This window comes from Sylvia atricapilla, chromosome 8, assembly GCF_009819655.1.
Source record: "Sylvia atricapilla isolate bSylAtr1 chromosome 8, bSylAtr1.pri, whole genome shotgun sequence".
In the NCBI taxonomy this organism is placed as follows: domain Eukaryota; kingdom Metazoa; phylum Chordata; class Aves; order Passeriformes; family Sylviidae; genus Sylvia; species Sylvia atricapilla.
The window spans coordinates 4,401,655-4,417,127 of NC_089147.1; the positions used below are offsets into that span (position 1 = coordinate 4,401,655).

Consider the following 15,473-nt stretch of genomic DNA (forward strand, 5'->3'; position numbering starts at 1 on the left):
AAGAGGTGTTCGGATTACAAAGCTGTTCTAAGGGCATTGTAGCAGAATTTATTGTAGATAAAAATATCACAGCTTCCCACGAATGGCGCATGTGAGACTGTCATCAGTGAGGCATTTTGGTGGCTCATGATGTGCAAAGTTTGCCCTGCATTCACCCAGTGAATGATGCTGACCTTTTCTTTGACATTATCCCATGTGGAAGCAGCCTCTTTGTGCCAGTCTTGCAGGAAAACTATCAAGAAGAGGGTGACAGCACCAACCACTGGTGTCAGCAGCAGGGGGAAGATATTTAAATATTTAGATTAAGATAAATTTTATATTAAGATATTTAGAAGTTCCCTGTGTAGCGTTTCAGGAGCAGGGGCTCAGACCACCACTTGGAATTTTTAATCAAACAGATCACACTCTTCAACACAGTAAAACACTTGCATTTTAAGCACAGAGATATTAATTTGAGAGACAAAATAGATTTATTGCTTTGTAAACATTCCTTCCTCCAATTATAAATTACAGCTGCTCACAAAACAGGTTAATTTTAGCTTGGAAATCTCTACATTTCTAAAATAAGCATTGACCCATCATTGTTTCAATGAGAAATATAGCACTAAAAGCAATACTCAAAATAGTTAGAATAGTGTATAGCCACAATTCTGGTTGCTAGAAGAGCCCAGTCCTATGAGTGAAAGTTATTGGGATCTGATCTCATCTCTCAGCATATTAAAGATCAAGGCACAAAGAGCTCCAGTGTTAAAGGGGTGGCTCCCAGATCAAAGTCAGAAATAAGCAAACTCACAGATTCATGGCTTTCAACTATGTGGACAGGCTTCATATTAGCAGGGATGACAACTCAACTAAGTAAACTGCATAAGCAGAAAACAACTGAGAGGATGGAATATTTCTCAAGAAAGCTGGGAATTTGCCCCCAGCTGGCTGTCATGGAATCATGGGATCATTTTGGTTAGAAAAGACCTTTAAGGTTATCATGTCCTGCCATTAAACTAGCACAGATAAGTCCACAATAAACCATATCCCCAAGTGCCATCGAATTCACAATCAGAATGGAGCCAATTAGCACAATTCAAGCTGTAGCATTAAGTTGGATAACAGGCAGCTCTCCTTTGGGACAACCAGAGAAGCTACACATTTTAAAAACAAAAAAAAAGCGCAGAAAACTTGAAAGGTGAAAGCAGAAGGCTGAAAGCAGAAGCTTGCAAAGTGTTAATCTCTTCTTTTTTAGGGCAAAGCTGGCAAAAGCAGGTTTCAGTGACAGGTGACAGAGCCATGGCTTTTCTTGGAGCCCGTTGGTCATCCTAGAACATATGGGAGAGGAATTTTCTCATCTTTCCCGGTGCTCACTCGAAGCATCCCCTTTGTGGAGCTGAATGGGTCCGACCACCACATCCACTTCTTCCTCAGCAGAGCTGGTGTCTCTCTTGGCCCTGGAGCTGCAGCCCCTGTAGCAGTGGGAGGAGTAGTCCCCGAGCCTGCAGACCAGCATCTGGCACTTGAGGTACACTGACGGGTGCCGGCTCATGAACTCAAAGGCGTTGAATTTGAACCGAGCAAAGTGGCTGGAAGGGGAGCGGAACGTGGCGTAGGAAGGATCTCTGGGACACCTAGGAGGGGTAAAAAAAGGAATTAGTCTTCAAGGATGCCTACATGCATGTTCCTGTGAAATTAAAATTCAAATAATTCAATTTATTGCTATAAATTCCTGAAAAATTCAGATCAAAACTGAATTATATCATAGTCAGGTACTAAAAACGCAGTGGGATAAAAATGCAACTTTCATAGCATAAAACGGACTTTAAAAATATAGACTTTTTAAAGAAGCAGCTGGAGTATTGGCAACTTTTCTTTTTCTTTCTTCCAAGAGAAGGACACTGTAAGTGGTGACGAGGGACCAACAGACTGTCAGTAATTTCAGTATTATACAAGGCATAAAAATTAGTCTAATGCTTGACCTGTTTTTACTACAATATTTAACTCCTAGGATAACAATTCCTGCTGACAGTTTTCACCGTCTCATCTACTTTTGTCCCATTACTTTGAACTTTGCTTGCAGGACAAAGATGGAGTAAAGTGAAATTAAATGATAGTAAGGTCTAAATATAATTTCTTATTTCCAGGCTCATAAAAGTAAAAAAAAAATAAAATCAAAGACCACTTTTTGCAGCCTGTTGATAGTGAGTTCTAACCCCATTCAGATGGGCTGTATGATTTAAAATAAATGTGGTTGGCAGGTGTGTTTGTAACAGCTTGAAGAAAGCTCTTACCTATTCTTGACTAAGTAATAGGCCAGCGTGTTAAAGTCACGAGGGTCAGGTGATGCCACACACGTGTCCACAACCACTTTCAGGTTGGGATCTGAGCTGTGGAGACAAGCCTGGAGGTACAGGTTTTGGTTGAGGTCGATGTAGTAGGGAGAGCTGCGCACTTGCTGCTGGAAGGCTGGGGAATTGTAGAAGGTGATATTCATGTCGTATCTTCCAAACTGGAACTCGTTCACCTCCACGGTGTCCTCGGCAGCGTACACCACCTGCTGCCAGCTCTTCCTCAGCATTTTGCAGCTGACGTGCAAGTTGATGTTCTTTTTCCTCTTGATTATGTGCCCGGAGGATGCAACCCTGATCGTGTTGGAGTAGTTGATGGTATCATTGTTCTCCTGTTTAACGAGGTAATTTAAAGTCAGGAATTGTGTAGAGACTGGTTTACCCAGGGAAGGGGAAAACCTCAGCTTAGTGCCCTGAGAAACCCCTTTCTAAGTACGGTAAGAAAGAGGCTTACTCCCATGTTCCCGCTGTTCAAGCATGCAAATCATTACTGGTAGGTTCCTCATTCTTTGTGTTACCATAGGTTGATTTTTGGTGCAGGAATTTTAATATTCCTAATCGTTCTCCCCTATTGGACCCTTCCCTCAGACCCCGCCTTAACTCCTGCCCACATTGGGGTGTATAAATACCCCTGTCTGACCCTGGACCCTGCCTTTTGCCTCTTGTTACTGCCTTGTTCCAGTTCACTCCATTATAGCGTACACCTTATGGTTTGTTATTTTTGCATTATTAAAATTCTGTTTCTGGACAACTAGATCAAGGCTGCCTCTCTCTATCAAATCACCATCAGGGCAGAGACCCAAGGAAACTCAAAGCAGTCTGATCATCTAGGCTGGGACCCCCAAGAGTTTTGGAATTGCACTTTGTCACATTCCAGCTGAGTTCTAAGTTTTGCTAAGCTTAGATGTGCAGCTGATAAACAGGGGGTGTACCTCTTGTGTTGTCCCACAGCCGTTGTAGGGAATGTTGAACACAACTTCCTGTGATGTGATTGTCGGTCTGCAGCGATTGTCACTCAGGGTGACCCCCTCTGCTGAGTAGCCCTGAGACTGGAGGTAACGTCTGCTGACCACGACGTGCATGTAGTCTGGCAAGCACTGAATGGCTGGAAAGAGAGGAAGGCACAATATACTGGTGACTTTAGGAATTTCATAATGATTAAAGGCAGTTTTTCTCTTTAATTTAGAAGTCAGGCAGTTCCCACCCCAACCCACCGTATTTCACGCACATTGTTCAATTTCCACAAATATCTTTAACTTTACAGAGATATTTATTTTGCAATAAATAAATAGGCTTGTCTGTTGAGAAATACTGGCTGGGAACTTACTGGTGTTGTGACCTGCTGGAATGGAGGAGTAGTGAGCCTGAAACCCTCTGAAGGAGTGTCTGGAATCACTGTGGAAGCGAACACTCATCATGTTTGAAGTGGACACGTACGTGGGGAAGGAACCAGAACAGAATCTCCCAAGAAGAGGGGAAGAGTGGAGAGGTCCATCATAGACCTCAATGTAGTCACGCTGGCACGTCGCGCTTTGCATCCTGGTAGAAAAATATCAGCACCTTGTCAAATCCATTTCAGAAACTCTGATTTCACTGCCTAACATGTGATAAAGCCTTTCAGCATGTAAAGCTTTATTAGCACAAATTTAATTTGGCTTTTATGCAGCTTTAGCAAAAAATGGTGAGAAAAAAATGCAACAGCAATCCAAATTTTGATCTGGTCTTCCAACTGGATGGATGTTGTTGGAAGTATCTTTAGAATTGGGAAGGTTGCCTGTTTCAGGTTAGATTTCAAACTTCTCAGTTAAGTTCTGACTTTGATATTTGCCCAGGGAATCAATGTTTTACTTACGCAATATCTCTAAATGTGAGTGTTACACGGAAATTGTTCTCTACTTGTATTTCCCACACGCAGTCGGCGTCATTTGGATAACTTCCAGGATAGTTGGGACTCTGTAGCATCCCAGAGGAATCTGAGACTGAGCCACCACAAAAATAAGGTGCTGCAGAGAGAAATGGGAAAGAATTAACTTAGAGGAACCTCTGAAAAAGTGTACTTGAGCTGTATGTGCCTCATCCACATCCATCAAAAGGCAGGTCCCCTGCTGACTGCAGGTGATAGTCTATAGGAGCTGAATCAAAACTAATATTTGTTTTCGGGTTAAGGCGTGCTTTCATGTTGGATTTGGAATTCCTGCAGTGGTGGATTTCCATCCATGGTGTCAGACTACCCTCTTCAGGCTGGGCTGGTAACACCTGGGTGCTTTCTGCCCCTTTTTAGAGTGGAGTTCAATTGTGGGAGGTGTCATAAGGGTTGAAATGGAAGTACCTTCTTCAACAGACAGCCTCTAATCAGTTATTCTGCTGCTTTTCTTTATTACCCTAAGGTCTTTGGAGGGTAAATAAGTTTCAAGTTTTCTAGAAAACTGTAATTTTCTGGTCTCAGACTGAAATAAGCACTCCATGAAGCTGGGAAAAATCTCAAGTACAAACGTAGCTGCAAAAAGCTTTAGTGTTCCTGCCAGTATGAATGACATAATTCTTGTTAAATACAGAGATAATCCTAAAAGTGTCTTTATAGGAAGGTGAGCACAAGCTCTGAACATAAATCCTACAAGATGTGACATTTAAAGATGAAAATCCATTTTATATTCCGCTTGAAAAAGATCAATCACACTTGCAGTGATATTGTCATAGAGACAAAAGACAAATTTACAGAAATGTGCCACAAGGAGGCAGACAGACCACAAATTAGCAAGGTGAGAAGAGCCACAGGAGAACATAACCTGGTGGAGATGTGGAGGTGGCCACTGGAGCTGTATGTGTGAAGAAAGAAGACAGGGAAGTGGAAACAGAAGACCAGGCATAGAGGGCCAGGAGCTCCATAGGAGACCTAGTTGACCCCAGTGCAAATGATCATATTCTCTGCTCTTCTGATCATATCCCAAAACACAGAGCATGTCTAGGAAATACTTCTGGTACGACTCATGCAGGAATTGAAGGGGTGAAGGCAGAATGATCCCTGGGCATGTTAGCCCTGGTTGCAGTGATAGATAATCCCTCTGCAAAGAGTTTCATTAAACCAGCAATGGCTGCAGAGTTCCTGGACTCAAAGCACAGCTGCCCCCTTTGCCAGTTCTTCTCCATGATCATTGCATCCTCAGTTTGGTTGGTGGTGGCCTGACAGGAGAGTCCCAGATCTGGGAGAGTCCCTGCAGTGCAACCAGCTCGGTCAAGGGAGATGAGGAGCAGTAGGGAGAGCAGTGAGTGAGAGTGGACAGGGTTACCTGGTGTGCTGCTCCTTGCTGTGGCAGGCCTTGTTGTGGTGGGCACCGATGCTGGGGTGGACACCTTGGTTGTGGCAGGGATTGGTGCTGTGGTGGCCATTTCCAGAAGGGTGGATGTCTCTGTTAGGGAGGAGATGAGTTCAATGGCAATGGGCATGAAAAGCAGAGCTGGAGGCCCCATGCCAGGAGGGAGGGTGGAGCTCATTCCTTCCTTTCCCTAATCCTGGAACCACCTTGACCTGTCCAGGTCCTGCCCCATCCTTCCCAAAGAACAATCTTTCAATCCTGCTCTTTGCCCTCTCAGTGGATGCCAGCAGTAGGAATTGTGGAGAGCCTGCAGTTCCCTCTCTGTGCAAGAATGGGATTTTTGCAGGGCATTGGCTTCAGCCACAGGCAGCAGAAGACCCCAGCCTTGTCTCTGCACTGGCCCAACCCAAAACCCTATTAGAATGATTTGCCAAAGGCCCAGTGGTGTCTGCTGGCCACCCACCCACCTGCACAGATGACGCTGGCATCCTCTATGTGCCTGCAGTTGTGCACGCCCCATCCCCTGTGCTGGCACATCCGCAGGGAGGGCTCGTCCCCGCGGCACTGCACATCGTCCAGGAAGATGCGGCTGGAGCCCTGGCCAAAGCGGGCAGTGCCTGGTGCAGCCAGGGGCTGTCCACAGCCCAGCTGCTGGCACACCACCTGGGCATCCCGCAGGTCCCACTGGTCGTCACACACCGTCCCCCAGGCGCTGCCGTCGTACAGCTCCACGCGGCCCTCGCAGCCGTTCCTGCCGCCCGACAGCCGCACGCTGGGCCCTGCAACACGGCACCTGGGGTTGGTTTGAGTCCCTCCAACCCAGCATCCACAGCTCCCACCACCTCCCCTGCTGTGTTGGAGATTTTGTCACAGTGACCGTGATCTGGGGTGGTGCAGACACTGAGATCTAAGAGAGAACAGTGGCTGAGGAAAGACCCTGGGTGTGGAGATGGCACATGCGTCCTATCAAGGGACCTGCTGGGGGTTGCTGGGTCTGCCTGGGAATAGATGTGCTCAAGACCCTGGAACATGTGCAGAAAAGCCCTTTGCTCCCCATGCATGTGGCCCATTCACTGAGGGGAGCACTTCTGCACCCTGAAGATGTCAGGGGCACAGGGGAACCGCAGCCTTGCACGGAACAGGATCAGCCCTGTTGGACTCTTTTCTTATCATGCCAGACTGGGGCTGGCTTTAAAAGCAGGCCAAAGCTGGGTGAGCTGGGCTTACCTGTTGTGAGCGGCCATTGAGCAGGAGGGGTTGGCTGGGTGGCTGCAACAAAGAACAGGGAGTGAACAACAGGGGAGGAAGTGCAGCAGGGCTGTAACAATGGATTGACATGGATGTAGACATTGGCATGGACACGGATATGGATATAGACATGCACATAAACATGGGCATGGACGTGGATGTGGACATGGACATGGGCATGGATGTGGGCAGGGACATAGACATAGGCATGGACATGGTCATGGACAGGAAAATCCAGTCTGTAGGACTAAAATGAGATGAGAGCATGGAGTTCTCTGCAGCTTTTCCCCAATCCAGAAACCAGGCTAATGTACTCCTACTCCTGCTCCATCTTTCCTACTCCATAATCTCTCAATCTGCTTTTTGCCACTTCATCACTCAGCCCCATTTCTGTCAAGAGAAGTCAGCAAGCCTGATTTCAGTGGAGGAAACCAAAAGCCTCCTGATGGTCTCTGCTGGCCCCTCACCTGCACAGATGACACTGGCATCCTCTATGTGCCCGCAGTTGTGCACGCCCCAGCCGCTGTGCCGGCACATCCGCAGGGAGGGCTCGTCCCCGCGGCACTGCACGTCGTCCAGGAAGATGCGGCCAGAGCCCTGGCCAAAGTGGGCAGCGGCCAGGGCAGCCAGGGGCTGTCCACAGCCCAGCTGCCGGCACACCACCTGGGCATCCCGCAGGTCCCACTGGTCGTCACACACCGTCCCCCAGGCGCTGCCGTCGTACAGCTCCACGCGGCCCTCGCAGCCGTTCCTGCCGCCCGACAGCCGCACGCTGGGCCCTGCAACACGGCACCTGGGGTTGGTTTGAGTCCCTCCAACCCAGCATCCACAGCTCCCACCACCTCCCCTGCTGTGTTGGAGATTTTGTCACAGTGACCGTGATCTGGGGTGGTGCAGACACTGAGATCTAAGAGAGAACAGTGGCTGAGGAAAGACCCTGGGTGTGGAGATGGCACATGCGTCCTATCAAGGGACCTGCTGGGGGTTGCTGGGTCTGCCTGGGGATAGATGTGCTCAAGACCCTGGAACATGTGCAGAAAAGCCCTTAGCTACCCTGTGCATGTGGCCCATTCACTGAGGGGAGCACTCCTGCACCCTGAAGATGTCAGGGGCACAGGGGAACAGCAGCCTTGCACGGACTAGGATCAGCCCTGTTAGACCACCTTCTTCTCTTATTGTGCCAGACTGGGGCTGGCTTTAAAAGCTGGCCACAGATGGATGAAGTGGGCTTACCTGTTGTGAGTGGCCATTGAGCAGGAGGGGTTGGCTGGGTGGCTGCAACAAAGAACAGGGAGTGAACAAATAGGTAGTGAGTGCAGCAGAGCTCTAACAATGGATTGACATGCATGTGGACATAGGCATGGACATGGATACAAGTGTGGACACTGGCATGGACATGGATAAGAGCATGGACATAGACATAGGCACATAGGCATGGAAATGAAAATCCAATCTGTAGGACTAAAAGGGGATGAGGGCATGGAGTTCTGTCCAGCCTTCCCCCATCTGGACACCAGCCTGATGAGCTCCCAGTCCTGCTCCATCTTTCACGCTCTACAGTCTCCAGTCTGCTTTTTGCCACCTTAACACTTAGCCCCATCTCTGCCGAGAGAAGTCGGCAAGCCTGATTTCAGTGGAGGAAACCAAAAGCCTCCTGATGGTCTCTGCTGGCCCCTCACCTGCACAGATGACACTGGCATCCTCTATGTGCCTGCAGTTGTGCATGCCCCATCCCCTGTGCCGGCACATCCGCAGGGAGGGCTCATCCCCGCGGCACTGCACATCGTCCAGGAAGATGCGGCCGGAGCCCTGGCCAAAGCGGGCAGTGCCCGGTGCAGCCAGGGGCTGTCCACAGCCCAGCTGCCGGCACACCACCTGGGCATCCTGCAGGTCCCACTGGTCGTCACACACCGTCCCCCAGGCGCTGCCGTCGTACAGCTCCACGCGGCCCTCGCAGCCGTTCCTGCCGCCCGACAGCCGCACGCTGGGCCCTGCAACACGGCACAGGGGACAAGGACAAGCTCACACCAGCCCAGCACTCTGCTGTCCCCACATGGGACACTGTGACAGGGAGCCCACATGGTGGCTGTAAGGACAGGTGTGGGGCTGGGGGGCTGGAATTACCTGTGGAATTTGGCCTGGATGAGGTGGGCTCTGGAGCTGTGGATGCAAGGAAGAATTTGATTTCAGTGACAAAGGCTCCAAACAGAATCAGCACAATGCCGTACAAGTGAGAGTAGCCCATTTTCTAGGACCCCCTGTCCTGTTATTCCTATAACATCCTGCAGAGCTCTTTTACTTATAGGAAATAAACTGCATCTTCCTTTGCTGTTTCACACGGGACTTCCACGGACTTCTCCTGAGTTTCAAAACATTAATGTCAGCTGCTTTCTTTCCTCCAGACACATGCCCAATTCCCAAACCTGTCTAGGAAATTGTTCTGGTACGACTCATGCAGGAATTGAGGCAATTAAGACAGAGTGAACATGTTGCTCCTGGTTGCAGTGATAGATAATCCCTCTGCAAAGAGTTTCATTAAACCAGCAATGGCTGCAGAGTTCCTGGACTCAAAGCACAGCTGCCCCCTTTGCCCTTTGTTCTTCTCCATGATCATTGCATCCTCAGTTTGGTTGGTGGTGGCCTGACAGGAGAGTCCCAGGGCTGGGAGAGTCCCTGCGGTGCAACCAGCTCGGTCAAGGGAGATGAGGAGCAGTAGGGAGAGCAGTGAGTGAGAGTGGACAGGGTTACCTGGTGTGCTGCTCCTTGCTGTGGCAGGCCTTGTTGTGGTGGGCACCGATGCTGGGGTGGACACCTTGGTTGTGGCAGGGATTGGTGCTGTGGTGGCCATTTCCAGAAGGGTGGATGTCTCTGTTAGGGAGGAGATGCGTTCAATGGCAATGGGCATAAAAAGCAGAGCTGGAGGCCTCATGCCAGGAGGGAGGGTGGAGCTCATTCCTTCCTTTCCCTCCTCCTTGCACCACCCTGACCTGCCCTCAGTCCTGCCCCATCCTTCCCAAAGAACAATCTTTCAAACTTGCTCTTTGCCCCCTCAGTGGATGCCAACAGTGGGAATTGTGGAGAGCCCTCTCTGTGCCAGAATGGGGTTTGTGCATGGCATTGGCTTCAGTCTCAAGCACCAGGAGACCCCACCCTTGTCTCAGCTGTGGCCAGGGCCGAGTAGCACAGCTTGGCTGTTCCCAGAGGACAGACACAGAAGCATCTCACAGTGATATGCCAAAGGCCCAGTGGTGTCTGCTGGCCACCCACCCACCTGCACAGATGACACTGGCATCCTCCACGTGGTCACAGTTGTGCATGCCCCATCCCGTGTGCTGGCACATCCGCAGGGAGGGCTCGTCCCCGCGGCACTGCACATCGTCCAGGAAGATGCGGCCGGAGCCCTGGCCAAAGCGAGCATTGCGTGGGGCATCCAGGGGCTGTCCACAGCCCAGCTGCCGGCACACCACCTGGGCATCCCGCAGGTCCCACTGGTCGTCACACACCGTCCCCCAGGCGCTGCCGTCGTACAGCTCCACGCGGCCCTCGCAGCCGTTCCTGCCGCCCGACAGCCGCACGCTGGGCCCTGCAACACGGCACAGGGGACAACATCAGGTTTCTACCAACTCTGCACTTGTAGCCCTGAGCTTCCCAACTGCTTTGCAGGTTTTACTACAGTGAGCAGGAGCTGGAGTGTGGACCCAGAAGGGATTGGGGGAGGATTCTCACTGAGGATAGACTGCAGGCATGCAGACAACAGTCTAGCCCTGTCCAGACACTTGTTGGTGTCCTGTTGGAGCTGCCTGGGTGCAGACATCATTGATTCACTGAGGAATTTCCCCAAAAACCATTAGCAACCCTTGGGAGCAAACCAACCCCAATGGGGACCATTGGAGCACCCTGGAGTTGTCATGGTCAAGCGATCCGCAGCCTGGCACTAAGCAGGATGAGCACTGTTGGACTCCCTTCTCGTCTTGTTCCAGGCTGGGCCTCACTTTAAAACTGGGCATTAACTGGGTGAGCAGGACCTACCTGTTGTGAGTGGCCATTGAGTAGGAGTGGTTGGATTGGCGGCTGCAAAGAAGAAGAGGGAGTGAACAAAAGTGTACTGAGGCTTGTGGCAGTGTGTGGACATGGCTGTGGACATGGTCATCAACATGGACAGGAGAATTCGGGCCATAGCAATATAATGGGAAGAGCACTTGGATCTTCCCTTTACCCCCATTCTGATACAAGCTGGAGCTGTCCCCAGTCCCGCGCCATTCTCCCCAGAGAACAATCCCACCCTCCCGCTCTTTGCCCCCTCATTTAGCCTCTAAAGGAGGAAGTGTGGAAAATCCAGTGTGTGTCCTCTTGTAGCCCTGGTTTCATGCCTAAAGTGTTTTGGTTTTCTGAAATTTTTTCCTAGGGTATTTTCTGTAAAGAAGAGACATGTTTTTGTAACTGCAACTTTGTTTGCATTCTTTTCCCCAGGAGGGACTTCTTCTTGGTGTCCCTCTGGTCAGACCAATGTGATTGAAGAAGTTAGTCTTTGTTTTACCAATTGAATTGGTCTGCGTGGAATAGTATAAAAGGGAGACACATCCCAAAAATAAAGGAGTAATTTTCAACCTTCTGAAGTCGGAGTCTGTGTTGTAGTGTACAACAGTGTCACCCTTTCTGTAAAAATGAGTCTTTCCCATCACACAGGCTTCAGCCGCCGGTGGAAGAAGACACCAGCCTTTCCTCAGCCCCGGCCATACCAGGGCAGCTCAACTGCTCCCGGAGAACAGACCCTGCAACTTCTTAGAATGATCTGCAAAGGGCTTGTGTCATCTGCTGGCCACCCACCCACCTGCACAGATGATACTGGCATCCTCCACATGGTCACAGTTGTGCACGCCCCAGCCGTTGTGCCGGCACATCCGCAGGGAGGGCTCGTCCCCGCGGCACTGCACGTCGTCCAGGAAGATGCGGCCAGAGCCCTGGCCAAAGCGAGCATTGCGTGGGGCATCCAGGGGCTGTCCACAGCCCAGCTGCTGGCACACCACCTGGGCATCCTGCAGGTCCCACTGGTCGTCACACACTGTCCCCCAGGCGCTGCCATCGTATAGCTCCACGCGGCCCTCGCAGCCGTTCCTGCCGCCCGACAGCCGCACGCTGGGCCCTGCAACACGGCACAGGGGACAACATCAGGTTTCCAACACCCTAGCATGCACAGTCCCCACCACCTCCCCAAATGTTTTGGAGATTTTGCCACAGTGAGTTTGGTTTGAGGTGTCGCAAACCTAAAGAGACCAAGTGTCCTGGGGTGACTTTATGATGTTTGTATCCCCAGCTGTCTGTCCTGTTTGTGCTGTATATTGAGTTCTGCCACCCACGGTAAAAACTTTCTTAATTTACCATCTTACTCCAGAACGAGAGGTTTTATTGTTTCATATTATTCATTCTTTGTGCTTGTGGGCACTTTGTTTGTTAAACAAATAGTTTTTTCCACTTTCCTCCCATGAGGTTTTTTTCCTGGTTCTGTTGTGGGGAGTGGCTGTTTGGGTTTGCTTCCTCGAGGGATCTTATTTGAGGGTTTTCTCCCAAATTTGCCCTTAACTAGGACCCTAAGGATGGGAAGTGAGACAGCTAAGACTCCAGGTGCATAGTAGGCTGATGCACAATGAGCAAAGATCTGCTGGGGAATCCCATGAAAAGAACCTGGGGGTGGTTGGAGCTGCTCAGGGTGGGGGGGGCACATGCCCAAAAGCATTTTTACACACTATAGGTCATCCCTTAAGGAGTACCAGTCATACATCTTCCAGATATTTAAGGCTATGGGTCCTGACAAAGTATCCACAAGGGATTGGTCACCTCTGCTTGATGATTGAAAAGCAACAGCTGTGAGCTGGCATCAGGACAGATACCTGTGTCTTGGGCTGGTCTGGCAAGCCTGTGGGCTTGAGGGAAGGGATTGCCCCCATCCACCTGGTACTTGCTGCCCCATAGCTAGGAGCCATGGAGTGTCTGGCAGACCAGGGTTTGGACTGGGCACCACCATTGCAGCTGCCATTCTGCAGAGCCTCAGATCCTGGAGAAGCCCTGGGAGAAGCCCTCAAATGACAAGACACTTTGCCATGGACAGAACGGACCAGCAGCATTGCAGTGAGCAGGCTCAGCCCAGCAGGGCCCTCTCTTCTCCTCTTGTGGCAGGGTGGGGCTCACTATAAAACTGGAAATATGCTGAGTGGGAAGGAATTACCTGTTGTGTATGGCCATTGAGCAGGAGGGGTTGGATCGGCAGCTGCAAGGAAAAAGAGGGAGTGAATGAAAAAGTACTAAAGGCAGCAAACTTGTGGCAGGGCATGGACATGGACAAGGACATGGACATGGAAATGCTAAGCTCAAGGAATTAAGGGAGAAAGGGTATGGAAGTCCTGCCATTGGCCTGGCCAGACACCAGCCTGATGTATCGCCAGTACATCCCATGTTGTGATCCCACACATGTACTCTTTCCAACTGCATGGAGCACCTACACCTATGAGGCTGGAGAACCTGTTCTGCACTCTCTGTGTAAAAATGGGGATTTTGCATAACACATATTTCAGTGCCAGGTAGCAGAAGACCCCAGGGTCTCCTCTCAGCCCTTGCTCTGCATGGCTACTTCACATGGAGGACAGCAGAACCTGTCTGGCATGAACTGTTGGAGAGCTGATGGCCTCTGCTGGCCCCTCACCTGCACAGATGACGCTGGCATCCTCTATGTGCCCGCAGTTGTGCACGCCCCAGCCGCTGTGCCGGCACATCCGCAGGGAGGGCTCGTCCCCGCGGCACTGCACGTCGTCCAGGAAGATGCGGCCGGAGCCCTGGCCAAAGTGGGCAGTGTCCAGGGCAGCCAGGGGCTGTCCACAGCCCAGCTGCTGGCACACCACCTGGGCATCCTGCAGGTCCCACTGGTCGTCACACACCGTCCCCCAGGCGCTGCCGTCGTACAGCTCCACGCGGCCCTCGCAGCCGTTCCTGCCGCCCGACAGCCGCACGCTGGGCCCTGCAACACGGCACAGGGGACAAGGACAAGCTCACACCAGCCCAGCACTCTGCTGTCCCCACATGGGACACTGTGACAGAGAGCCCGCATGGTGGCTGCGAGGACAGGTGTGGGGCTGGGGGGCTGGAATTACCTGTGGAATTTGGCCTGGATGAGGTGGGCTCTGGAGCTGTGGATGCAAGGAAGAATTTGGTGTCAATGACAAAGGCTACAAACAGAATCAACACAATGCCGTACAAGTGAGAGTAGCCCATTTTCTAGGACCCCCTGTCCTGTGATTCCTCCAACATCCTGCAGAGCTCTTTTACTCATCTGAAATGACCATCTTGACTTTGCTGTTTCATGCACTGAACAATGAATGAGAGTGGATAAGGGTTATCTGCTCTCCTCCTTTCCATCTTTCCAATCCAGGTTGTACTTACTGCTCGCCACTGTTGAGGTGGTCGTCTCTGCCATGAGGGTCGTTTCCTTGGTCTCCAACACTGCACTGGACATCCCTGCTAGGGAGGTAATTCTTAAAATGGCCACAGCATTTGGTTATGATAAGTGAGGCTGGGTCATTAATGCTGGTAGAGAGGGTGAGGTTCTGTCCAGTCACTTCCCATAGGGACACCTATGAGCCCAAAATGCTCTGAGTCCTTTCCCAGCCTCCCAGCTCTGTGATCCCTCAGTCCTTTTCTTTGCCACCTCTCTGAAACCCTACTCCTGCAGACCAGGAGAGACTGCTGTACTCTCTGTGTGCAAACAGGGCTTTTGCTTGGCACATGCTCAGCTCACTAGGCAACAGGAAACACCAAGGTCACTGCTCTGCCCCACATCTACCAGGAGACGTCAGCATGGCTGCTTCCAAGGGAGGGCACCAAAATCCACCACTGGGACATGTGCCAGGGGTTAGGATGACTCAGTAAAGAGATCAGGAGCACCAAGAAGACCATTGAGTGGGATATGATAGGCTTACCTGGTGTGGTCTCCTCTGCTGTCATAGCTTTTGTCTCTGAGGTGGTCAGCAATGGTGGAGTTATCCTTGTGGATGCTGTCGTCTCCGGTGAGGTGGTCAGGTCTGGTGAGGTGATCAGGTCTGGTGAGGTGGATATCTTTGGTGAGGCAGACACCTCTGCTGTGCTAGGTAGCACTGTGCTGGTCATGCTGGTCAGATGTGGTGGGCTGGATGTTCCTGCTAAGGAGGTCATTATTGCAATGGGAATGGACATGAAAAGCAGAGCTGGACAATTAACGGGGGAAGAGAGCATGGAACTCTGCCCTGTAGTTTTGGGAGTCTCCCTGCAGTGCAATCAAGTCTGGGAAGAAAGTCCAGGAACACTAAAGAGAACAGTGAGTGACAGTAGACAGGGTTACCTGCTTTGCTCTCCTCTGTTGTGGTGTCCAGTCTCACTGTGGTGCTCATATCAGGCAGTGAGTACAACAGTGGTAGGGCAATGGTTGACACTGGCATCTCTGGTGAAGTGGACGTTTCTCCTGGGGAGGTTGTTACCAATGTGTTGGTTGTCACCTCTGGGGTTGTCATCGGCACTGTGAGGGCCGTGTCCACTAGGAAAGATGTTTCTGCTT

The 15,473-nt window shown here is 50.9% G+C and overlaps 1 protein-coding gene across 1 annotated transcript; it reads right to left on the reverse strand.

Annotated features, from left to right (window-relative positions):
- Nucleotides 1-382: 382 nt before the first annotated feature.
- LOC136364461 (deleted in malignant brain tumors 1 protein-like) lies at nt 383-14,939 on the reverse strand. Its single transcript, XM_066324432.1, has 20 exons — nt 14,863-14,939; nt 14,327-14,401; nt 14,038-14,073; nt 13,593-13,904; nt 13,101-13,160; nt 11,727-12,038; nt 10,925-11,029; nt 10,167-10,478; nt 9,644-9,763; nt 8,643-8,886; nt 8,129-8,170; nt 7,363-7,742; nt 6,875-6,916; nt 6,115-6,426; nt 5,621-5,740; nt 4,186-4,336; nt 3,661-3,872; nt 3,266-3,438; nt 2,277-2,665; nt 383-1,616 (listed from the first exon to the last, which is right to left on the reverse strand). The coding sequence occupies exons 1-20, from the start codon at nt 14,885-14,887 to the stop codon at nt 1,337-1,339; spliced, it is 3,702 nt and encodes a 1,233-aa protein (XP_066180529.1). The 5' UTR covers nt 14,888-14,939; the 3' UTR covers nt 383-1,336.
- Between the last annotated feature and the right edge of the window lie 534 nt (nt 14,940-15,473).

Bases quoted from the DNA above. Each gene is read 5' to 3' on its own strand.
- LOC136364461 (XM_066324432.1), bottom strand. From the start codon at position 14,887: ATGACAGCAGAGGAGACCACACCAG. The intron at 13,161-13,592 runs GTGAGGGGCCAG...TTTTCCTTGCAG, and splicing joins TGCCAGCGTCATCTGTGCAG to CTGCCGATCCAACCCCTCCT. The intron at 7,743-8,128 runs GTAAGCCCACTT...CCAACACAGCAG, and splicing joins TCAATGGCCACTCACAACAG to GGGAGGTGGTGGGAGCTGTG.